Source organism: Lissotriton helveticus, chromosome 11 (genome assembly GCF_964261635.1).
Source record: "Lissotriton helveticus chromosome 11, aLisHel1.1, whole genome shotgun sequence".
Classification (NCBI taxonomy): Eukaryota; Metazoa; Chordata; class Amphibia; order Caudata; family Salamandridae; genus Lissotriton; species Lissotriton helveticus.
In genome coordinates this window covers 1,100,014,692-1,100,041,690 of record NC_136072.1, presented here as the reverse complement: position 1 = coordinate 1,100,041,690, position 26,999 = coordinate 1,100,014,692, and the positions used below count along the sequence as shown (strand labels likewise).

The 26,999-nt window shown below is 44.5% G+C and overlaps 1 protein-coding gene across 1 annotated transcript in view; it reads left to right on the top strand.

The window, feature by feature from the left end:
* GGT5 (gamma-glutamyltransferase 5) overlaps positions 1-26,999 on the top strand; it is a 263,704-nt gene that overhangs the window by 207,220 nt on the left and 29,485 nt on the right. The window contains exon 9 of the mRNA XM_078667773.1: positions 1,593-1,780. Within this exon, the coding sequence (XP_078523899.1) occupies positions 1,593-1,780 (188 nt within the window). The remainder of the gene's footprint in view (positions 1-1,592; positions 1,781-26,999) is intronic.

Genomic DNA, 26,999 nt, shown 5'->3' with positions numbered 1-26,999 from the left:
TGTGTGTTTATTTTGTCTGACGTTGAACATTGTTGTGTTTTTTCTTGCAGCTGGCTGTGCCTCTTAGCCTGATTGTGGTTCTTCATATTTTGATATTTCCTATTAACCCCTATGTGATTGATTGTTTTCTGGTACTCCGGGTTGGCATCAGCAAGGTTATTTCTCATCTTTGATATTGACTAACTTGTTAATTATTGGCTTCAATTTCTGACATTCACAGTGAGATTGCTCTTTGGATTTGCAATTTACTGATGTCTCCACGCGGTTGTGGTTAGTTGCCCACAAGCCTCGTTTAGCTGTCTGCTGTTGGATAGCTTTTGTGTTTAATGCGAACACTTAGAGTGGCTTTGGGTCAGCGGTTACTTATCATTGGTTGCCTTTCTTGTCAGTCTGATTTTCTTGCTTCTTGTTTGATGTCTTCCTTTCCTCTTCTTGTGTTTGTCCCTCCCCTGGTGCTTGGGCTCTTTTAACAGCCTCTTTATTGAGTAGTATCTTTCCATGCCTCACCATCGGTGAACTACGTTTTTGTGATGCCTAAGCACTCCATGTTTGCTTTCTCTCTCCCCTGCCTACTGCTTCCCTCTCACATGAGCACCACTGCTGCTCTCTCTGTATTGCTCTCTCCCAGGCGTTGGTTGCTTTTCATACCTCATCCATATCTGGTCTGTTCTTTCGCACAGTTTTTAAATTTAGATTCACTACTCCGGACCATCTTAGACTGGTAAATTAAAAATAATAAAAATTGTCTACCACAGCATCATTAGTCACTTGCGCATTCCCACATCATCACGCCCACATTAAAAACAAACAATAGCTGCTGCAATGTGATCACACATACATGTGTATGAGTGGTGATGCATGCACATGTAAACATAATCACACAGGGGCTAGCTATTTGTGTGGCCAGTACAGAACAGCATCCGTGAGAAGAAAAAAAGTACTCGTTGCCCAGGCTGTTCATCATTGGCAAAGCCAAATGCTTGGCTACCCTTTTTCAAAAGCACCGATTGGCTTTGCCAAGGCTTGTTTTGTTTGTTATGGTGAAGGGTGTAGTAGATGTCTGTTTACTGCTTTTTTCTTGTACTGAAAGGTGCCCTTAATTTTGTGGATTATGTCTTGTTTGTTGTTGGATGATGGGCTAAAAGTGGTCACTTTAATCAGATTTCAAGTTTTATTCTCTATGGGGCATATAAGCAAGAACCTCATTAAAATTATCGCCGTTTTAGCCGCAGGAAACTGCAGCTAAAACGGCGATAATGGGCTTGTTAATATGCATTATGGAATTCCAATAGAAGCCCAGATTAGATGTACAGGACATCTAACCTGGGCTTCTATTGGAATTCTATAACGCATATTAGCAAGCCCATTATCGCCACAGCGATAATTTTAACGAGGTTCTTGCTAATATGCCCCATCGTTTTTTCTTGCCGAGTGAACTTTCTATCATCGAGGTGTATTTTTTACTCGGTCATGTATTCTTTAGATTGCATTGTAATTGTATGGTTTTAAAAAAAATGTATTTTATTAACCTGTAACACTTTTTTATGTGTCTTTACATTTGGCTAACCTAACTATGCCTTTACTCCTTGAAGGACATTGCTACTCTCATATCTGACCGCTTTGCGGACCTTGCCAGGAGCCGTATCGATGACTCTGGGAATCACACATTGAGTTATTACAACATCTCGCAGCCAACGAGAGATGGCCCAGGCACATCCCACATTTCAGTCGTTGCCAAAGACGGCAGCGCTGTGTCCGTCACCAGCACCATTAACTATGTGTAAGTGAATGTGACCCTAATGCATGCTTACGACTGTGCTTCTGAGAGGGGTGGTGGCCATCATTATGTTAATGTTAATGTTAACTAGACTTATATAGCGCACAGCTGCCTCAGCAAAGAGGTGTCTCGGCGCTAACAGCAGAGGAACATAGAGGCTAAGAAACTGGGCGAATCGGCACAGAGAGAAGAGCACATTCAAAAGAGGGATTAGGCCATGGGGAAGAGGTATGTCTTAATGGCTTTACGGAAGGCCAACAAGCTATCCAGACTACGAATCTGAAAGGACAGGGAGTTCCATAACTTGGCTGCCAAACAACGGAAGGACCGTCCCCCTGCACGGAGACGGTTCACTCGAGGGACCACAACCAAGTGTTCAATATCAGGTCTACTGTTAAATTTAGATCTAGCATTAGCACAATTACATTGAGCAACAGTTTGGTTATGATTTTTCCATGTTGCCACTAGCTGGAGTATACCTCTGAGGTCTTAGAACCTATGCTTGTTTAGGAGTTGGGTCTAACACTTTTTGTGCACCTACGTTAACTTGGGGTGCGCAAAACCTTCCACCAGTGCCTTAAAACATCAGGTTCTAAATCACACAATCAAGTTCTGCAGGTTTCGAGGGGTCTGGAGGAACTGCTGTGAAATATCTGCCAGGTAAATGGATTCTCCGTTGTCATAAGTGTGGGGTGGGTGGTGGGAATGTTGACCATTGTGCTCCATGTTTGGCTTTGGGGGTATCTGGGAGGCCTTTTTTGGGTTGTGGGGCAGTATATTGTATGGCTACTGTCATTTATTACAGGTCCACCATAATATTGCCCTACAACTAGATAACCAAGCTACTTCCCTTGGACGGTGGCGGCTAGGCCTCAGGGGCGTCCAGGGTCAGCCCATCTTTGTCACACTAATGGGACGTAATAAGCTACTATTCCCTACTTGTAAAATACAATTAAACACTACTGACCCGAGCAGCAACTGAGGGTCTACCAACAGCCTGAGGCAATGAACCTGTCCATAGCTGGCGCCGGCACATAGAGGCACCTGGACCATCCTCAAAACAGATTTTCAAGGGCTTGAGAAATCTCATCCTTGACCTGAGAGGCATATCATGCCATTGGACACCCATTTTGTGACGTGCTGCAGCGTCACTTGCAGAAGTCGCCCCAAGCATCTTAGGCTTCATCCCTGTATTGCCCTACATTGCACAGGGCTCTATGTCAATAAGGCGGTCACTTAACCCCTTTAAAGCGTTGTAAATAGACCTCCCCAGTGCTGCGCTGTCCATTGGAACTAGTGCTGAATGGACGTCCAACGGTCGTGCGCAGCACTGGGGAGGTAGTGGCCGTGACGACCGTTGGCCGACGGCAGCAATTAAGGGGTTAACCCTCTTCCGTCTCATCGCAGGTGTGGGTCAGGGGCCTCAGGAACTCCATCCCACCCTGTAATGAGTTGGTAGAGGGTGAAGTACAAATGTAAAAGGCCCTAAGCTGAAACCAGTGTGGCACTTGAGCATGGCGTGAGTTCTGGAAGACACCAGCTGTCAATGTCCTACTTCAGTGACTGAGACATGAGGGAGATATATCCCTGCAAAATGGGTTTATGCATCACTAGCAGCTGAGGAGCTGATGCAGACGGGTGCAAGCAGCTGGAGCTAAGTAAAGAAATGAAATCTGTCAAATGTGTGCATACGTGTAAATGTGGGTGAAAGAGAGTATGTGCAAGCTTGCGTGTGAGTGAAAGTGAGTGAGATTAAGTGAGAGTGAATGTAACTGTGAGTGAGAATCAGTGAGCCTGGGAGAACGAGTAAGAGTGACGGCAAGTGAGTGTGAGTGTGGGTGACAATGAGAGTGAATGAATTAGTATGAAGGATCAAGAGTGAATGTGAATAAAAAGGAGTATGAGTGAGATCATATGCGTGAAGATGTTACAATAGTGAGTCTGCTGCTGGCCCTGGCACAGTGGAGGTAATCCAGGTTTATGAAGGCATCAAGGGCAAAATGCTGGCGCTGGCATACTGCAGGTAATTCTTGGCATACCGGCCACCCAAGGACAAAATACTGGCAGGGCACATTGGAGGTGATTTTTGACCCATGGGACATGTTTAATACAATGCAGGAGCTGCCATTTTGGAGGATAGTTTATGGCACATGGAACTCTCAACCCAAATGTTGGTATTGGCACACTAGAAGTATCCTTATCAAACGAGGCACACAGGGCACAAAGCTGGTGCTGGCGGTCCCATGACAGAATGTTGGCTATCACTTTAACTAGTGACAAATGTCAGAAGGGGTTCCCCCACTGCACATTTTGAAAAATTGGAGTCAACTCCTGACCTGGCACAGAGTCAAGGTAATTTATTAGTTATTGAGTGTCCTTTCAGAGCTTGTGGCTTTTGAACACATTTAAGTGAAAAAGATGCTTTAAGATTAATTATTTGACGCCGATTTCTTATTCAAAATGTTCACAGTGGAAGGTCCTGCTTCCCTCAGGAACTCTAGTAAAAGGATTTGGGTTTGCTTGCCTCTCTCGCTTGGTGGAATTAGGAGCAATTATTGTGCCCGCCATTTTGAAGGCTCACCAGCTTCCACTGCCATTGGCCACTTTACGATGTCTTCCTAGCAAGGAAAACAGTCAAGGCTCACTTCAGGAACTGGTGACTCTGTTAATGATACTCAACAACATCAATGGGCAGTCAGTGTGTCAACCTTTTAGGAAGAAAGTAACTTTTACTAATCGGTCAATCACTCAGGAAGACTTTCTAAAGCACTAATCACCCACGAGGGTATCCAGGTGCTGAGGGACGGTCTACTCGGGTGGAATCAGTTGCACAACCAGGTCTTGAGGGCCTTTCTGAATTCCTGAAGAGAGGGTGAGGTCAGGAGGTGGAGAGGGAGGCCTTTCCAGGACTTCGGGGTGAGGTAGGAGAAGGAGCGTCCTCCACTATTGCTTCGGTGGATGCGGGCGTGTGAGTGAGGGAGAGGGAGTCGGAGCGCAGGTGTCTGGAGGATTGGTAAAAGCTCAGGCGGTGGTTGATGTATGCCTGTTCTTGATTGTGCAAGGCTTTGTAGGCGTGGGTCAGCATCTTGCATTGACATCTGTTGTGGACAGTGGAGTTTCTTGAGGTGGGGACTGATGTGGGTCCGTCCATCTAGAAGGCAGATAGTTCAGTTAGAGACAGAATACAGACAGAAATCCAGACAGTTCTGGCACTTTCTGGTTTGAAATATGACCCGAAACATTGTTTGAGTTCCTACACGCTAAGTCTTGCATTTGGCCCTTAGTGCCAAGTGGAGGTGGCTGTGGATTCTCTTGAAGGTCTTTTTGTAAATGTTCTTTTCCTTGCATGATGCAGCCCCACAACCTGAATGATGCGCTTCTTCTCAATTCTCAGTTTCAATAGAACATTTTACACAGTCCTACAGTAAAAACAGCTGAATGGAATTACACTAAATTTGACATAAAGCTAGATCTTTACCCAGAAAGCCTGCTTTTTAGGTCGAGCGACCTATCTCAATGCGCATGCGCATTGAGCGGGAGCTCGATATATAGGGGCTTATCGAGAGTTTACCTAACTGGCGATTCCACTGGCGATTTGTTGCAGTGCATGTGAAAGCGCGTGCACAATGCCACCAGCCGCCTGCCTGCCTGCCTCGCATTACCACATCAAAGGCGGCCGCGTCTCAGGCCCCTGCTGCTTCACACCCTCATGCCGCTCTCCCCGCTCCGCCCCCTCCCCTGCCCGCCGTGTCGCATTTCTCCTCGTACTTTCACTTTGACGGCCGCAGGCCGTCTCTCGTGTTTCTCCTCCCCTCTCTGCCTCGCCATCTCCTCCCTCCGTCTTGTTTGTTGCAGTCTGTCTTCCTTTTGTCTCTCCCTATCCCTCTTACTTCAACTAACGCTTAACAAATAATAACAAGCAATAATTTATAATCCATGGATTTAAATGCAGAACGTTTCTGCTTCTTTTCAGTAGCATCGTCACGGCAATCACGTTTGTAACGTGTTCTTCTTAAACTCATCCAGTTACATCATTGGTAAATCGTCGACTTTGAATCTTGAATAAAAAGCTGCTTTTCCACACACAGGCCTGCAGACGTAAACGAAACAAAGGCATGGACACCATCCAAAAGTCTGTGAAACTTTCTCTGCTTTTAATAGCGCTAGAATTTGTGAGGCCCCTGAGGCATTTGCTGAGCACGTGCTGGTACGGTGCGCCGAATAGTATAACCACACTCTAATAAATCCGAAAAGTAAACCATTTATTTATTTTCTTGTGCTCTCGTTATATTCACAGCTAAATGTGCTTTCCCAGCACTGGTTTCCTGAAGAAGTCAAGGGGGCCATCTATTGGGTAAAAGTAGAACTGTTTACCGATGTGAGATTTCACAGAATTCCATCTGTTTAATGCAGTGTCTTTCCATACACCCCGTACTCCGTGATATGGGTTCAACGTGTTATTTCTACACCAGCAACCTGTCCGTCCGTAACCCGAAGGTCACACATTTCAGCCCTGCCGAGCCCTTTAAAGCCTTTTATTTTTAATCTGAATATTATAGAAACGGCTTTTAAATCGTGTATTTTTTCAAATTCTTTTAATTTTCTTTAAAGGAAGTTGGTGCAGCCCGTACAACATAGCAAAGATTTCAAATAAGATTCTTGAATCGAAAAATACAAAAGCATAACAGTACGTACATCATGCTACATAAATTATTGCTTAAAAAAATATGAATTAAAGAATTCATACACGTGTAAAAAGTCATTGTGTATCCAAATTTGATCGCAGATATTCACCCTCTTCAGTTCAATATGAACCCATTTTTAAGTAGTGATAGAGCGCACTTTTCTGCTCCTAACGAGTCTCGTGTACATTACTCAATCTCAGTTGCCGAATGTACTGTTGGTTTTCAGCGGAGGGGGGAGGTGGGGGGGGGGGATCATATCCGATCCTTAAAGGTATTGCAAAAGCCATTTAGTTCTTCTAAAACGACGGAGTGATGATTTCAAACCATAAATGTTTGTTGTTAAAGTATAGAATTGTACATAAAAGGGACCTAGATGTTGCTTCACACAGTACCAAGGCCATTTCACCCCCTCACCCACTCATCAGCACACACCCTCACTCACCCTCACACCTTCAACCCCCATCACAACCCTCTCACCCTCACCCCCCCTCACCCTCACCCCCCTCCCCCTCACCCTCACACACCCTTACCCTCACCCCCTCACCCTGACACACCCTGTCACCCTCACCCTCACCCCCTCACCCTCACCACCCTCACCCACTCACCCTCACACCCCTCACTCACCCTCACTCACCCTCACACCCCTCACCTACCCTCACACACCTTCACACCCCCTCACACACCCACTCACCCTCACACACCCTTACCCTCACCCACCCTCACACCCTCACTCATCCTCACCCCCTCACCCTCACACCCTCACCCCCCCTCACAACCCTCTCACCCTCACTCAGCCTCACACCCTCACCCTCACACCCTCACCCTCACACCCCCTCACTCACCCTCACACACTCACTCGCCCTCACACCCCCTCACCCTCACACCCCTCACCCTCACACCCCTCACCCTCACACCACTCAGTGCTACAACAAATATGTGTGTGTAGGTGCAAATGCAATGTTCTTGGATTTTCATCACAATAAAATACACTGAACATAATCTTCACAAAAGTTATTTACAAACGTTTAAGCTATTGCCATTTTAAATTACAATAACTTTTATTTAAGTATTAATTATTTACAAAATTAAAAGCCATTGTTATTTGTAATATCAATACATCTAAGTCACGTAAATACAACACACATTGCATTACAAATGCTATAGGTGTCACATTTGCGAAAGTTAAAACTATTGACATTGTAACTGACAAAGCTATTAATTTTGCTATTTTCAAAACCAACACATAAATAAAAAAAGTGTCATTTACAATACCAATCGCTCAAACTTTCCTAATGCGAGACCTATTGCATTTCCAATGCTTGTTGTGATTTGGTGTAAATCGATTTGATAGTTTTTGAGGAAAGTAAAGTTAAACATTTCTAGATATATTGACAGCTAGTCTGAAATTAATAAATTCAAGCCTTCGGATTGGCTGACAGGGCTTTTTTGGAGCAAGCGCTCTAATTGGCTGGTGAGAACATGAACAGAAATGTTGCTGTGACAATTACAGGACTCAGGGGCTCTGTCCCCTCTCCTGAATTTTTTTTACAAAATGGACATAAGGAGTCAGGGTAAGTATACTCTGACTCCTTAAGGGCCAAAATGTAACAATTCTTTTGTTTTTACAAATATATAAATGTGCACTGACATGCTGCTCCTGGCCCCTGTTGATCCCTGCGCCTTTTGGCTGGCACCTTGAAGTGCCCGCCACTGGGTGCAGGGATGAACCGCACCTCCCATTTTACTATGCATTGCAGCCGGTTTATGGCTGGAATGCATGCTCCCATAGTAAAATATAGGAATGCGATCGAACAGTGTTCAGTTGCATCCTAACTGGGCAATCGGGACCTTCCATCGGGTGTTGGTCAGTCCCATGACCGATGCGTTGTCAGGCATAAGTGACTCCACCCAACATCGTAATGACCCCCAAAATCTCCCTGTTCCTACCAAAAATGAATGTGTCCTTGTATAATGTAACAGGTGCTTATGTAAATCACTCTAATACCTTCTGGACGAGTTTCCGCTATATGAAAATGCAAAAATAAAAATCAATAAACCCTTTCTTCTTTTTAACCGCTTCCGTGCTGCGCCGATTCCCCCCCTGTGCTGGACATTCCAGAACAGGGTGCGGTCGTGACGGAACCATTCCGTCATCAGCACAGCTCAACCGTGACTGATGACGGAATGGTTTCCGTCACAAGCATCGAAGGGGTTAAGGATAAGGCTGAGTTGACATTGCTGAAAAAACATAAAGCTCTTTGGGCTCTATTGAAAACTATTTCTGGAACTAAAGGATTCCCTGAGTGCTTTGCTTGTTCTGCCAAGCACCGAATCATAAAAAAGCGGACCAAGAGTTTCCAGTAGTTTATCTTGAAATATGGACCAATCCCTCTCGATACACCTCCTTGTCTTCCCTTGCTTAAATATATCACAGTTTTGGGAGGTAGGATAGCCTCAGATAGTGGAGGTTGTGGACATTCTGTCCTTTTCTCAGCTCTATTGGCCCTATCTAGAATACATTTCAGCCTGGATTTAATATAATCCTCGTCATGGGTAGGAGATGATTCTGAGGAGCTGGGGTGCTGAATTAAGAGAGGGTCGAACATAGGCTGCTCTTTGGCATCCATAATAATTGCCAGAGGTTTGAACATCTGCTTTTTAGAGGACTAAACATCATAAAAATAATCATAATAAAATGAGGATTGATATCACATAATAAATATCATCGTCATAGTTGTCAAAGGCATCAGATATTCAATAAATTACCTTTTATTCGCTTTGCATTTCCTTCAATGGCTAGGGGGCGAGATTGAGAATTTACGTTACCATCAGTTTGCGGATGAGCACCGCCAATCTCACAGTTGAAAGTGTCAGTCACTTTAAGTAACATACCAGATGATATCAAGTACTACGATTTACACGGTATTTTACCACTTTGGTTATACACTTCACCTCCAAACCCGTCGCCTCCAGCCCAGCAGGCATGGCCAGCAAATCTAAAATTGCTTTAGCTACTGCAGCGCCTATATCAGAGGCCACAGACTTGAAATATGAAGGAATAGTCATGTGAACAGATCTATAAATTCACAGGTTCTTTCGAGCCAGCTCCCCCTGACTTGACTCAGCACGCTGACCTCTTTGGTCATCAACATTATTCTTTAGATCTATTAACAAAATGTATATAGCATGGAAAACAATCCAAATAATATGTGTCCCCTGAATCAATATGGTAGCATCAGGCTTGAAAGGGAAATTACCTATACAACGTGGACAGAGCCAACCATACCATTTCCCCCCCAAGCTCCACCATGCATGCCTTGACCACGCATATGCCCTAACCAGGCGTATTCTGTTATGGTGAGTTGTAACCCACCTAATCATGCACTGTTCACTTAGTGCGTCCGCACTTTAAATAATTTCAAAATGTTTCACCACATAATAATTCGTTTGTTCATATATTTTTTGTTCATATATTTTTCACATTTATTCAACGGTATCTACAAAATTAATTGTCAACACTTCAAATGTATGTTATTATGTTCATCATAACAATTTCCATATGTATATACAAGTAAATCATAAGTACATGACAGTTATACATATTGTTTACTACGTTTCATGTTTCAAGCAATTGACGTTAGGCCCAATGCATTTCGGCACGCAGGTGGTGCCTTCATCAGGGGCAATTCTAAAAAGGATAAGAAAGTGATGTGTATCAGTGTCAGATGTACAAGGAGGCATGGGGGTGTGTTTATATAAAGTCAAATGTCATACCTTAGTTTTCACTGCAGGTGTTCTAATGTGAGTGGAAACCGTTTCTATAGCCAGAGAAATATGTACGGTTGGCGGTTGTATTAAAGAATGCGACTTCTTAATGCTGTATGAATGTGTTATTTAAAAAAACGTACCTGCTAGTCGAGTTCATGTGGGCTGTAATGATAAACATAACTCAATGTGAGGTGGGTGTGACAGAAACTTAGAATTACCGTGTACTGAAAATAAAGTTAAAGGCCCTACCTTATCTTCGTGGTGATTTTTGGTCTGAACGGTGAAAAAAATAATAAAGGCGCTATGTTATTGCCGAATGTAAGATTAATATCTTGAAAGTTTCAAACGGAATATCGTGCGTTATTAATGTTTACCTTCGTCTCTTGGAAATATCGTCCCTCACAAGAAATTGCTGCTGATCTATGGGGTCTCGTACAAAGTTCTAACGTGATGACTCCATTAAATTGTGGCGTGGTCCTCGTTGTGGTTGGATCCTAGACATTGAAAAAAGACTATCTGGATAAAGCAATGACCGAGTGGGTTACTATAAGCGCCATGTTAGAATGGGGCGGTAATCATATTATTCCAGTGTAAAGTGAATAGCCAGGACAGCTTCACTATTGTGGAGTATCAATACGAAAAACAAATAATCCGATGAAAGTCGGTACAATAATATGAGCGCTATGTGTCTACGAGTGAATAAAATAAGAGTTGTTACCTGACCACGGGCGGTTGTACCGCGTAAAAAATCATCCAAGTCACAATGTTGACTTAAGGATTACGATATTAAATAAAGATGTATTGATGTGAGTGTTTATGTGTATGTGTCCAACTATTTGATCCGTTCGGAGTGAAGTTATGTTGTTAATGGGCATGTAAATAAATGTTCATGTGATTCATTATACATAATGTACTTGACTTAGCGTCAATATAAAGATGCCGCTACTTAGCAATAGCTGTACATACTCGTAGGCAACACAGTGGTGTATTTACAATCATCATAGATTTTACACAAAATAATAAATAGATCTCAAGTAGAAACCATATCAATTTGTGTGATAGATTACACAATTATAAATCATAAACTAAACATTGTGCAACCCTCAAAAAGCCAACATTAACCAGACCTGTGGGTACATGTATTGACTGTGTTGAATAGATTTTACAAGCCTATAATGGAATCAACTGAGCTGCTCATTGATGTTAAATGCAGACGATCATCATCGATTATACACAGAGTAGTAAGATGATTGCAAATAGAAACCATATCAATTTTTGACAACTGATGACGTGGCAATAAGTCATGAACTAAACAGTGTACATACTTCAAGAAGCCAACATTAACCAGACTTATGGGTACATGTAATGACTGTGTTAGATAGATATTACAAGCCTATGATGGAATTGGCTAAACCACTTATTAATTTTAAATGCAGAATTTGGATCATAATAAGTTCGCATTGTCAATGATACAAAAATTTGGCCTATAGATAGCAGGATAAATCGTATTTATCATTTAAACCCACAGGGGCCAAGGTCCCTAGGAATTTAATCCAAAAGAGTTCTCTTTGTAGTAATCTTTGGTGATTATCTAAACCTTGTTTGACTTGCACTTGTTCAAGGATAAAAAACCTTAGTTGTGAGATAGTATGTCTTTGTTCCTTCCAGTGTAACACCAGTGGTGAAGTGAGATTCTCATTGCGAATACGGCTCTTATGTTCTGTTATCCGAACTTTGGCTTTGCATTCTGTTTTGCCTATATACATTTTTCCGCATGGACATTTTATTGCGTACACAACATTCGTTGTGTTGCAATCACTGGAATGTTTCAAATGTATAAGTTTCCCAGAAGTCGGATGTGTGCACGTATTCCCTGTGATCACATTATTGCAATTAGTGCAATTAGAGCATCTTGTGGTACCCTTGTAAACTGTTGATACAATGGGATGTTGTTTCTTTTTAAGTCTCTCTCTTAGATTTGGTCCACGGGTGTATGCATGTAAAGGAAGTTCCTTAAAGATACCATGAAAATCTGGTTCTAATGCTAAAAGTTCCCATCTTTTATTGATTATCTTCTTGATCTTTGTTGAAAGAGTTGTGTATTTTGTCACGAAAACCATCCGGTTCTGTGATGATTTATTTTTTAATGACAGTAAATCCAATCTATTCATTTGTTGGACCCTGTTTAGTTGCGTTGTTAGTACATCTGATGGATATCCTCTGGCTTTATACTTCTGAACTTGATTATCAAGTGTGGTTTGGCATGTTTCTGGGTTAGAGCATATGCGTTTTATCCGGATGAACTGGGATACTGGTAGATTCCTAATCAGATTTTTAGGATGGAAGCTGGTATATTCAAGTGCACTGTTCCGATCAGTTGGTTTTGTGTACAAAGCGGTGTCGAATCCATTAGCTGTTTTCATGATTCTGACATCTAGGTAGTCAATGGTGTCTTTGCTGATTTTATATGTAAATTGTATTCTTGCATCGGCCTGATTCAATCTGTTGATCAATGCTTCCAAGGTTTCCTGAGTATCATTCCAGATTAAAAATATGTCGTCGATATATCGACTATACATTTTCACGTGTATCCATTCTTTCTGTGACATAAGATGTTGTGCTTCGAAGTGAGCCATGAATGTATTTGCATACGCAGGAGCCCCTGCGAATCCCATCGCTGTCCCACTCAGTTGTGCGTAGAACTCATCTTGCCATATAAAATGGCTATTGTATAGACAGAATTTCAATAATTGTAGCAAAAAGATTTTTTTGGTGGTAGGTAACTGCTCCATTTTTAATAGTGCCCATTCACTTGCTTCCAGTCCCGCTTCATGAGGTACAGAGGTGTAAAGTGCCACCACGTCTATGGTGCACATGATCCAGTGTTCCTGGTACCCTTCTTCGATCCACTTCAATTTGTTGAGGAAATCTGTTGTATCACGTATATATGATCCCCACTGTTGAACAAATTCCTGCAGGTGGTGGTCAATGTATTTACCGAGGGGGTCAAAAATTGACCCACAGCCCGAAACAATAGGTCTGAAGGGTGGAATAATGGGTTGTTTGTGGATCTTTGGGATCATGTATAATGATGGCCGTCTAGGATGTTTTTGAGTTAGAAATGCAGATGCCTGTTCATCTATCCATTCGTTCTCTACAGCTGTTGTTAAGATAGTGTGAAGCATTTGTTGTAACGTTGTTGTAGGGTCAGATGGTAATTTAAAGTAAATATTCACGTCATTTACGTGCTCATTAACTTTAAGTTCGTAAAAAGTTGTGTCCATTAGAACCAGGGCGCCGCCCTTGTCTGCCGGTTGAATAGTAATATTCATGTTGGTAGCCAAATTGTTGATGATGTTCAATTCAGTTTTAGTCAAGTTGTTATGGTGAGGACTTTTGTATTTTAATGCTTGTAAATCCCTTTTGACTAGCGCCTCAAAGGTATCCAACATCTTGTGTGATACTGGAGCTTGGAACACACTTTTCGATTTGAATTTCCTATCAGTGATGCTCTGGCTTGAGTCTGTAGGTTCTGCCACATTTTCAAAGTAATGTCTGAGTTTCAGTGACCTCATGAATCTAAAAAATGCTCCTTCTGTTTCAAGTTCATTGGTTGTTATTGTTGGTACAAATGTAAGTCCTTTATTTAGCGTGCTCATTTGTTGTTTGGTGAGGGTAATGGACGAGATGTTGATGATTAAGTCAGTGTTCGTCCGCTCCTCAATTCCTTTCCGACCATTTCCTCGCCTGGTTTTCCTCTTGATGCAGAGATTTCTGTCTGGGGTGTGGGTGGTTGTGCTGGAGTTTGTGCCTGTGACAAAAAATCCGTCTCTCTACTGGTGGTAGCTTGGCTGACTGTCTCTGGGGATAATATAATACCATCTTGAGTGGTTTTCACTGGTCCTCTTCGTATTGATGTGTCCTTGTCCGTTACTAAGCCCTAAGTCACTAGCTAAGGCCGGTGAAAGCAAAGTCACAACAGGAAATTCCACCCAACCTAAAACTAACGCCCCCACAGACACCCCTAGAGAAAAACCTGGAGTGCGGTTTCACTCCATCAATTTACCACCAGAAGCACTACCATATGTAGTGGTGCTAACAGGAGTACCTCCCCTAAAAGAAGGCAAAAGAGAACATGAAGGGGAGCTAAGGAACAAATGTGCTCAATGGCTTAGGACCAACAAACCATTGCCTTTACACATGTCGGGGGAAATATTATCTGTAAGAAGGGGGCAATGGATAGGAAATGGACCAAAAACGGTGGCAGGGGATGTAATTCCAATTAATTTCAGGGACACCTCGGTAGTTACCCACATATGTAACTCCCCCTCGATGGGACTACAGACAAATATACACCCTCTACCGTTATCATATTTCTATCCCTTACTTACAAATCATGGACTACCGTACATAAATAGGCCACGCGTAAACATGGCCCCACAACCCATGCAGTTCCATAGAGAAGGAAATTGGCAGACCCCCTGGCAGGCACCCCCTTTTTATGAGCCAATAGCCGCAATACACGCACACTGGAATAGGTTCTGCACTTTGGACAATGTTGATTGACTTCAACAAAACAGGGAATGCAACCCAGGTCTGACGGAGGAGAGCGCCATGAAAAGAAGGCGACAATTAGGCCATTCGCCTTTTACCACCTTAGTAGAGCAAAGAAGGGCTCCTAGTGTACTTACTGATGAATCTCCAGTAGTGCACACTAAAGTCAATTCAAAGTCTGGGCAGAACACTGTGTCCTGGGAAGGTTCTTTACCAAACACAATGGGCTCACCAGTGGTATCAGAAGAGGCACCAGTCAATTACCATATGGCTGCTGGTCAACAAAAAACGGAGGCCGAGCAAGGGATCAGAATTTTATCGTGGAACATTGCAGGGATAGCAGCCAAACATAATGTGAAGGAGTGGAGAGAGTTTGTAACCAATTTCCATATTATCTGTCTACAGGAGACTTGGTCTGTCGACCCCAACCAATTTCCATTAGAGGGGTTTAAAAGTTTTGGGGTCCCTGCAGTAAAAACACCATCTGGTAGAGCTATGGGCGGACTAATCATATACGTGGACCTTCGCATTCAGGGACACTGGTCAAACCTAAAGTGCGACTCTACAAATATGCAAGCAATTGGCTTCTCACATAAAGGTTTTAAAATTACCCTGATAAACTGGTACAATTCGGTGGGTACACGGGCTAGAAATAAAACCTTACAAGAACTGGATAACTATTTCAAAAATTTATCCTCAGCAAACCATACCAAGGGTTTACCATATACCATCTTAGCAGGGGATTTCAACTGTCACCTGTGCGAAAAACTAAGACCCATAAATAAGGATTGGTCACGGTGTACGGAGGGAAAGGGGCCCCATTTTGCCCACACCATCGAAGGAAAGGAGATGGAGAATTTCATCAATAGGCATAATTTATTGCCCATAATGGACCTCATAAAGATAGATAACAAGAAGGAACCCAACCCAACGTACAAAGGAAGAGGTTGCCACTCCTATATAGACTTTATAATGGTGTCCCAAACACTTAAAAAATGGATCACAAACTTTGATATCATTCTAAGCCCCTTCAGTGATCATAACCCACTGAAGTTGGACTTTATATGCATGAATCTCAGAGTGGGAGCGGGTGTACCCGAGGCCCTAGAACAGGTAACATCACAAGGGAGAAGGCTGAAATGGGCCAAGATAAATGGGGACAAATTTTATCTTGACCTAGTGACGAGAGGTGAAAAACAATTGCAAATATGTCTGGACGAAACCATGGGCGGTCTTAGTGTGGTTAGGGCATTTGAGGAAATTGCCAAACTTGTAGACAGTTTGTTGAAATCAACAACAAGAACAGGACCCAAACAGCCCTTGACCCCACGTTGGTTTGACCACGATTGTACTAAGGCATTGAAAGACCTAAAAAAAAGCCTCACTGATCAACCGACAGATAAAGTTATGATTACAGGAAAGAGAGCCACGTATAAAAAAGCCCTGAAAACACGTAAAAAATCCCTACAAAACCAAGCATGGGAGGACTTAAGGGAAGCAGCTGAGCGGAGGGATATGTCGGCCTTCTGGAAGATCATAAATGACCCAAGTTTTAAAGACCCAAGAGGACCAGACATAGTACACACTATTCTTCCTGAGCATTGGCGAAATCATTATTGTGGTCTTTACAATCACACGGGGGCCATACCACAAGAAATTGGGTCTAAACCACCAACAACTGTAGGCTTAAAGTTTTCGCTAAAAGAAACAGAATCAGCTATCCAAGGGCTGTCAAAAAACAAAGCGCCTGGTCCCGACGGTATTCCTCCCGATCTCTATTTGAGCAATACTGATTTATGGGTACCCGTTCTTACCAGGGTCTTGAACGAGGCAGTAGTGGCAGGGCTGCCTCGCTCTTGGTCCTCTGCAACTATTGTTCCGATCTACAAGAAGGGCAGCCGGGACGATCCCCAATGTTACCGCCCAATTTCCTTGATAGACGTTACGGCCAAAGTTTTAGGACGTGTAATTTTAAATCGCCTACAAGCTTGGGCAGAGGAACACCATATTCTAACTGATGTACAGTATGGATTCAGAGAAGGGAGATCCACAACAGATCAATGTTTAAACCTATATCTCCTTACAGCCAAATACACCATTGCAGCTAAGGGGACAATCCATATGGGTTTCATGGATCTCTCAGCGGCCTTTGATCGTGTTAACAGACAAAAATTATGGGCCCTGATGATCTCCATGGGGGTGGATCACGATCTAGTAGACATTCTGAAGGCACTACACTGGGAGACCACGGCCACAGTTCGCTATAACAACGAAGGGATGAAGACAGAACCATTTCCCTGCTCAAGCGGAGGTGGGCAGGGCTGCATCCTAGCACCTTTTCTGTTTTCCTTGTACATAAATAACCTGGACAAAGAACTTATGAAATTGGGCGTGGATTGCCCTAAGATCGGCCAGCGCCCGGTACCCGTCCTCCTTTATGCAGACGACGCGGTGCTGTTAGCCCGTACCTCACTGGGACTACAAAAGCTAATTGATGGGTTTGTAAACTTCATGAATTCCTTGGATCTTTCAGCAAACCTGGAAAAGTCTTTTGTGATGACTACAGGCCGGAACCAAAAAAATACTTTTTCGTACAGCATAGGCAAACAAGTTGGGAACAGTCAAGTCATTCTCCTACCTTGGCGTTCTCTTTGACGAGAAATTAGAATTTAAGAATCTGGTGGAAAAACATGCATCAAAATTGGTGGCCTCAACGGGTGCCATAATGGCATTCGGAAGGAGGTTAGGCAGATGGTCCCCGGAACAGATACTAAACCTATATAAAGCTGTATCCTGTGCTAAAGTGACATATGGAGCGGAAGTGTGGGGCTGCAAAACCAACCATGTGCAGCAGATACAGGCTGAGGAAAACAAATTCTTTAAAAGGCTTCTTAAGGTTCCACAGAGCACCCCCGCACATATAACTCACTTGGAGTTGGGTGAGCCCTACATTGCGGATAAAATTAAGATTCGACCTATCATGGCCTGGATCAGGATATGGACAAACCCAGAGGCTTGCTTTAGCAGACAGATCATTATGGATTGTTTGAGTCGGGATAAATGGGAGCAAATCACATGGCTCAAATATGTAAAGGATACTTTGGACTGTATTGGCTGCAAAGATTTGTTTACTGACCCAGAGTCGATGTCCGCCCAGAATAAAGCACTGGTCAAAAACTCATTCAGTGCATGGTCATCAACAAAGAGGGCCCTCATTGAAAATGCAAAACCCTCGGTGGTGGCACATGGGTCAGTGGTCTCTACAAATCTTAAAATGGAACCATATCTAGCGGTAATGCATAATGCGCAGGAAAGATTTTATATGACTAGGTTCCGTTTGAATTTACTTCACCATATATTGGCGGTTCCTGCTGGTTTTACATCTACTGTAGAGGCGAAGGGTTCCTGCGGCTGCGACACTAGGTCTCCGCAGGATACCCTTCACTTCATTTTATTATACCCTTTTTATTCAGAGCCAAGAAAAAACTTTTTAGTTAGGATCCTGAAAAATCAAAAACTGAAGCATGCCAAAGCAGCCCTCCTTTTTCTGCAAAAAGCATCAGACCCACACACTTTGTTATGTGTCATAAGCTTTATCAAAGTTTCCATAAGACTAAGGAATACCAGGGAAATAACTGCACACCCTGAGCCGAATTCAGTTCAAGACCCCCATTGACTGACTGAATGAATGATGTATTCTTTTTTAACTGAAATTTTTTACAAAATTCTTTTTAAATTGCTTTTTTACTGCTTTTTTTCTTCTCTTTTATAAAAATTTTTATGTATTTTTATGCTCTTTAATGGTATCTTTGTAAGTACCGAATAAAGATAAATTGAATTGAATTGAATTGAGTTATGTTTATCATTACAGCCCACATGAACTCGACTAGCAGGTACGTTTTTTTAAATAACACATTCATACAGCATTAAGAAGTCGCATTCTTTAATACAACCGCCAACCGTACATATTTCTCTGGTTATAGAAACGGTTTCCACTCACATTAGAACACCTGCAGTGAAAACTAAGGTATGACATTTGACTTTATATAAACACACCCCCATGCCTCCTTGTACACCTGACACTGATACACATCACTTTCTTATCTTTTTTAGAATTGCCCCTGATGAAGGCACCACCTGCGTGCCGAAATGCACTGGGCCTAACGTCAATTGCTTGAAACATGAAACGTAGTAAACAATATGTATAACTGTCATGTACTTATGATTTACTTGTATATACATATGGAAATTGTTATGATGAACATAATAACATACATTTGAAGTGTTGACAATTAATTTTGTAGATACCGTTGAATAAATGTGAAAAATATATGAACAAAAAATATATGAACAAACGAATTATTATGTGGTGAAACATTTTGAAATTATTTAAAGAGCGGACGCACTAAGTGAACAGTGCATGATTAGGTGGGTTACAACTCACCATAACAGAATACTTTAGCACCAGGATTGACTCCCCTGAGTAATCATAGCACCATTTGAACAATTTGTACAATTTGGAATATTATACAAAATACGGAGTGCTCCCCACAACCCCAATTACTAGCAGCTAACCAGGCGTATGCCTTAACCACGCCTATGCGTGTTTCAGGCAGTGCGCCGTCTAGATGCTGGGATGGGCGGGCCCAGGAATAGGAAGGGTGGGGAGTGGATCTGGCGAGGTAAGTGGGGCTGGGGCTGGGTTTAGGTGTGTGTGTGTGTGTGGGGGGGGAGTTTTTAAGGGTTGGGGTCGTTTTTAGGGCTCAGGGAGGGTCGGGGTAGTTTTTAGGGCTCAGGGGGCTCGGGTGGTTTTTAGGGCTTGGGGGGGACTAGGGTAGTGTTTAGGCCTCATTGGGGTGGGGGGCTCAGGGTAGTGACTCGGTCTCAGCGGCTGGATAGGGTTTAGGGTCAAGGGGGTCAGGGTAGTTTTTAGGGCACGGGGTTTCGGTAGTGTTAGGGTTTGGGGGGTCAGGCTAGTGTTTAGGGCTTGGGTGGGGTAGTGTTTAGGGCTAACGGGGGGTCAGGGTAGTGTTTAGGGCTCGGGTTGGGGTAGTATTTAGGGCTCGGGCGAGGTATGGGGCCTCATTTATGAGAAATGACGCATCGCTGCGTGAAAGCAGCAATGCGTCACTTCTCAGTGCACACTCCTTGCAACATACCTGATGCGTCATATTTAATGCATGACGCATCATGTCGCAAGGATTTACAGATACGTCAGTATTTCTGACGTATCTGTAAGCGCAAAAGTGACGCATTGCTGGAGTGTGTCACAAAAGTGACGCAACTCCAGCAATGCGTCCTTTCACATGGGGCAAGGGCCATGTGAAAGGGCCTGCGTCAGTCTTACGCCTGTTGTGAGTCAGGCGCAAGATTTTGACGCAACAACATCCTAGAAGAGACACAGAGAAATCTCATAGATTTCACTGCGTCACTTCTATGAGGCTTTTTGCGGGGGAACGCCCCCTCCTGCAGACATTATACCTCACGCAGGTATAATGTAGCGCAGGGGTTTACAAAGTGACGTAACTGCTTAGATGCATCACTTTGTAAATAGTGCGCAACAGGAGGCATGTTTTACCCCGCGATGCGCCACAAAAAGTGACGCATCGGAAGCGCAAAACTGACGCAAGGCTTTATAAATGAGGCCCATGGTTTTTAAGGCTCGGGTCGTTTTTAGGGCACCATACATCCCAAATCCCTTTACCACGAAATTGTGTGGTAAAGGCATGCATGGTAAAGGAATGCGCTATTTACAGTGGCGTCACTAGAGGGGTGCGGGGGGTGCGGACCGCACCAGGTGTCTCCACATCATGGGGTGACACCAATCTGGTTCGTTACGCTGGCTGATCGCTCTGCACTGCACAGGGGAGGGCTGCCAGTGCTGCTTTATTTTATCTGTAGTGGTGCGCAGTTGTAGTTGTGCACCTGCTTACAAATTAAAATACACTATACTGCAGTCAGTGCACAGCACGTCGCCACGCACGCACGCACCGGTGGTGATGATGCTGGTGCGCTGCGTGGCGGCTGCATACCTAGTTTGTGGGTCCCAGGGCCGTCAATCTTAGCGCTACCAATGACGGCCCTGGGACAGCCCCCGTGCGCTGTGTTCCTCTGCTCGTCATCCCGCTACATACAGTTAGTGAGTGCGCACTGTCAGCAAAAACAGTACTACCATCATTATGATGATGAGCATGGTGTGCGTCATGTGAGAGGCCTAGGCGACGGTGCTGCTCTCACGCCAGGACCGACGGACCGAAGGACCAAACTTTCTCAGTGGAGGAGGGAGCATAACTATGCTGTGAGTCTGTGTTTTTAATATGACAAACTGATTAGGGGTTGCTACCGAGTACACGCTCTTTGTTTGGTAAAGTGTAGTAGTAGTGCGCTTCATTTAAAATGTGGGGTGACGCCACAGAGAGCAAAGTCAGGGGCGCCGCGGGCAGAAGTGACTGCCAGAGACGGCTCTTGGTCAGTTCAGGGCATAGAGGAGATATGTACTGGGGCAGTCTGTCGTGAAAAAAAGCCCCTTATAATTAATTGTCCAGCAAGAGGAGCTTGCAGGACATAGGAAAGAGCATCACAGAGTGCGTTTTTTTAAACCCCCTATAAGGCTTTTTAATTCATCAGAGCGCGCGGGCCCAGGGCCAAGTATGCGTCATGAACATACCTGTTGAGAGCCGGGTTTTAAACTGTACCTAATTGTTTTCGGTGGGCCGTGACTTCAGACATTATCAGTTAAACTATAAGTATGCGGAGTCTAATTTAATTAATTACTGAAAGATAAAACACACAATCCAAATTGCCTCTCGCACGGTTTTATTTTGTATGGGTTTGAATCTATCAGGGGGAGTGAAGGGGAAGACATACATCTTGGATGGAAATTCCAGGCCGTGGAATGCAGGGAGTCCCATTGCATTATCTTTTGGAAAGACACAGTGTACCTTCACTGAGCAGAACTGGTTTTAGATTACATCAGGCCAGGTATGATCTTTCTATAACCACTGCAGGTGCAGAGCGAAATGCTCCTGCCTGTCTGCTCCTGCCTGTGCAGAGGGTTAACATGCCTGCAACCAAGAAGGTGTTCTTTGACATCACTGAACTGTATTTTATTAAGATAGCTTAGCAGGTTAATGCTTTTGCCATGGAGATCCTTTAGTTACGTGTGGTTCAGCCGTACCTGCTGCGCTGAGGGAGGGTGCAGTGCTTAGATATAACTTATGGGTGTAAAAGCTCCTGCTGGAGAGTTACTTGTCTGGTAGCAGTTTTGAATCCCCAAAAAGTAGCGAAGAGGGTTACAATGCATTTTGCAAAGATCAGTTGCTCTGCACCAGTTTCAAGATCTTAGAGTTTGTTAATGCTCAAATGGGTGTAATGTCTAATATTTATATGTTTCCCTCTTCTTCATTGTTTGATTTTGCCCACGAGAAAGTGTCACTCATTGTTGTTCAAATGTCACTCATGATTACACTGAAATTCTGAAAATGTCACACATAGCAATCTGAAACCTTGGCAGCTATGTCAGAGCCAGAAACTCTCTTTATACCCGGGCCGGGCCCAGTGTACTCTGCCCACCCAGGGTTCTTTTTTAGAGGAAAGACATCCATTGTCTGTCTACATCTCAGAATGATTCTGCCCAATGGAAAATCGCACGCCCCGGGCCCGGGAAGCTCCCTCCCTCGGTCAGCAACCAGGGCACCGGGTCCTCATTGCACTCGGCCCAGTGCCGTCCTGTAGTGAGTTTGAAAAAAGTTGGTTCTATCATTTGTCAGAGAGGTTGGAAAGGGCTAGGCTGGCAACTCCCTTACAGTATAAGAATACCTAGCATTGAGTAAAATTAAGTAAAGTACAATTTGTAGATATATGCTGTTCAACGACCAGGAAACACATTATACTTTGCTTGTGCCCTGAGTTAGAGCTGGAGGGTGGGCTGGTGGGTTAGAGAACTCTGGGGTTTGAGAGGTGCTCTGTGGTTAAAGCCATGGAGGGTGCTTGTGAGAATGGGCTGTCCTGCAATCGCAGTACTGCTTAGTGGATTGCATGGTGGTATGTGCAGGGGTAAGGAGGAAAGGTAGCACCAAGGAACCCAGCGACCATGCTATCACTCCTTTCCATAATCTTTAACTTCCTCCTTGCAAGAAACATAGTGTGTTTCTGCAGCTGGGGTTGATAGTGTGTTTCTGCAGCTAGGGTTGAACTCTTCATGTAAGTCACTTATTCTTGCCTGGGTAAGTTGTGTGATTGGGGTGGTTGAATTTGTTGCGGTTCTATCTTAATTGGCACCCTGTGGTATCAATGAGAAGGCTTAAAGTCCTGGTGAGGTGGTCATTAACAGATCCAGAGGCAAGTATTCATATCCTGTTAAGCTGGGAGTGGGTTGATCCGGGTGTTGCAGGCGCATGAATAGTGAGATGTCTGGGGGTGACTCCCTTGTCCCCATGGATTTTGAAATGTGTTTTACCAGGATGACGCCTATCAGCCTTGTTGATCTAAAGATAGTTTGTACCCAGCGCTGATGACCCGATAGCGCCCAAGAAATGGGCTAAGCCTAGCAGTGCTACTCCTTTAAAGACCTCTAGGTGAAAAAAAACTGATTCATCAACACCAGTAAAATATTTTGTCTTTTCGCAAACACCTTTTTGTTCTTTTTCTTGAAAAAAGGCACAGAAACAGCAATGGAGAATGAGTGTTCTTGTTCTGTGATACCAGTTGTCCTACATGGCGCCTTCATGGGCTGGGACAGTAGGTAGGGTGTTTCAAGCCGGTTGTTTTTATCTGCCTGTTTTCCATCATCCCTGCCAGTTACAGTGCCCTGCCCAGCAGTCTCACATATATGCCACATGGTTGGCAGCCTCCCTGTGTGTCCATCTTTGTCCACCAGCCCTCCAGGCTGGATCCTCTTGCCATCTGTGTCCACTGGCGGACTCGGAGGTCCATGCGGTAAGTCGTGAGGGGGCGACACCATGAGTTACCCGCACCGGGTGACACCAACCCTAGTGACGCCACTGGCTATTTAGACGCATTCTGTGTTGGGGCAGCGTATTAGAGGCACTCACGGTTCAGCCATGCGTGCCTCAGTTATGCAACCAGCTTGGAACGCCTTACTGAAATACACACAGTGAGCCTAGCGCTGCATGCGCTCTTAATCAAATAAACAAACAAAGAAAGAGAAATTTACAAGCCCTGCGGAGAGGGAGCTGAGCTACCAGCCTTGCTGACAAAACAAATAAAACGCGCCTTCAACACGTGAGCCAGAATGTTCCTACAAGAAAAGCAGTCTTGAAAGGTTGACACATAGATGGACGCCTGGCGATTCCAGCAGCAAGAAAAGAGGCTGTGCTGGTTGCTGACCTCAATGTACGCAGCATGGGAGGCTTGCTTTATGTGTCCAACTCCTGGCCACATGAAAGGCATTAAGGGTTTTCATTCTGTTTTCTTTGACCTTGACTGCTACATGAAAATAAACAGCAAGAAATGCACACTAAAGTCTCTGCTCTTCTAATCAAGTTGAATGTGATAGCGTGATGATTGAGTGTACTTCCAGAAGTAAAATAGTCCCTCATGCATTCTAATAAAGCACTTCCAGGCGCGCTGAAATACATCAAACAGCCAGTAGCATGAGGTGACAGAGTAATACTCATCTGGATGTAGTGAAAGCCCGCTCCATGTAAATTGTAAATAATTGTTAACAATAGGCGCTCTTTTAAGTCAGAACCAAAAAAGAGTGGGTTTCATAAAAAATAAAAAGGCCCTTTTTGACTCCAACCACCTAATGCAGCATATTTACAAAATGTGTGAATTCATATTACAGTCAAGATGAAACAACCATTGTTGAAGGTAAGTAATTTATTTCCTACGTAACAAATAATATACTAATACATATCTTCCAAAATAGATCAGTACTAGTGAATCTAATATTTGATAGAGACTTAGAATTATCTGCAGGCATCCGACTGGATCCGGAAATGTGTTCGTGAGCAGTACCCCTGCGCGCCGGTCGGTGTCGTTGATCAGATCCGTGTTGCATCTTCAGTTCTTTTCTTTCCACGCCAGTCAGTGCACATCCGGAGAAAGATACATCTCAGTCACTTTTTGACTAACCTTTTTTCGACTTTTGTCAAAGTTGTTTTTTGAGAATGTTCTCCTGGTGGAGCAGCGATGTCCTCTAGAAAGGCCGGTTTCAAGTCCTGCGGTGCCTGTCACTGTCAGATGACGGTGATCAGAAGGCCACGATCAGAAGGCTTGCACTGAGTGCCACGCCATGCACCTGAAGGCCTTGATTCTTCAAGCTCCTGGCAGCTCAGTGTGCGACACCACAATGGTCCCGTTCCGGGTCGAGAGGAAGGTCCTGGGAGTGGTCTTGGAGTCCGAGATCTTCATCGCATTCAAAGTCATCGGGCCACTCGGGTAAGTGCCTCAAGAAAAAGAAAAGTATGAAGTCAAAGAGGTCTTTGACTTGGCCTTGTCTGTCGGCAATGTCACGTAGGAACATGGATGCTCTAGGCCTAGCTCTGCGTTTGAGCCAGTGCCTGGATTGACTCAGCGCTTCCCCGTGTTTCTGGGAGCCAGAGCGACTCCCGCTCAACTCCAGGAGTTTTTTGAGGTAATGTGACTCAGATATGAGCGGCCTGTCCCCTCCAATGTGCCTTTGTCCATGTGTGTTCAAGAGGTACCCTACTGGTTCCATGCAAGTGGCTCGGACGCCAGTCGGGCCCCTTGGAGCCATGATGGATCCAGACCAGCCCTGGTCACACCACCTCAACCTTCCCCGGTGTCGGTCCTGATGCCGATGTTACCAGTGCCGCCGCTGGCCCTATTCTGATCCCTGAGTCCACACGGAGCCACAGGGGTGTCATCCAATGGCAACTTTGGCAGCGACCAGAGCCATGCCTTCCATGCCAGAGCCTGAGCACTATTCCTGTGGTTTAGGACTTGGGGAGGAATGGGAGGAGTTGTTGGACCCTAATGAATGCCAGGTTTTAGACTCCAATATTGACTGGAGTGAGGACTTGGTGGAGACCCAGTGGACTGAACACTTCTCCATATACTGGCATGCTTTCTCACCTACCGTCATTACAAAGGAGGGAGTGACCCCCTCTGAACCGCTTCTCCCTTTAAATGAAGCTCTTACAGATGTCTTGCTTGAGACTTGGGTACAGGGGCTCCTGTGAACAGGACAATTTCCAGTTGCCATCGCCCCACTCCAGGGGACCTGAATTTCCTCACACAACACCGTACCCCAGAGAGTTTGGTGGTTCAAGCCTCTACTTCCCATGTAAATCCTGGTGCCTTCCCTACAGCCCTGCCGGATAGGGAATCAAAGAAGCTGGACACCTTAGGAAAGAAGATGAGTTCTTCCACCAGCCTGGCACTGTGGTAAGTGAACACCACATGCCTTTTGGGCCATTACTCCCATACTCAATGGGATTCGGTGGCACAGGTGCTGCCCATTGTTCTGGAGGAGGCCCGGACCATACTCTCCCAGGCTGCTGCCAACAGGAGAGATGCAGCTAAGTTCATGATCCCATGTGGACTGGATACCACTGACTCACTGGGCAGACCAGTTTAATTGACAGTGGCCTTAAGGCCTGGTTGAGAACAACTGGCTTTTCAGGAGATGTCTAACCATCACTTATGGACATGCCCTTTAATGTCTCCCATCTCTTCGGATACAAGGCAGATTCAGTGCTGAAGCACTTTAAGGAAAGTAGGGTTACAGCATGGTTCTTGAGCCTATTCATGGCCCCTCGCGACCTCCAATCCACCTTTCGCTCCTTTCATGGCCACGGAAGGGGCTTCCAGCCTAGTCTAAAATACTCCCAACCACGGAACCGGTCAAGCTTCCCAGCCTCTGCATGGCCGAGGACGCTGTACCCACAGACCATGTGGGTCAGGCAGCCAGGGGTCAGGCCAGTCCACCCCCCAGCATCCATAGCCTCCAAACCCTTATTGTTTGCCCTCTTACCACCATGGGCACCCAATGGTAGGCAGGATATGCCATCACCTGCCCCACTGGAGGTCTATCACCTCGGACTAATGGGTTTTGCAGATTGCCTGGATGGGCTACCTCCCACCCTTCATGACTACCCCCCTCCCCCACTCATACCACTTTCTTGCAATAGGCTGAAGGAGGACCACTTTTCCCTACTCCACCAGGAAGTGACAGCTCTTTTGGCCAAGGGAGCCATAGAGAGTGTGCTGATGCAAGAAGTAGGTTG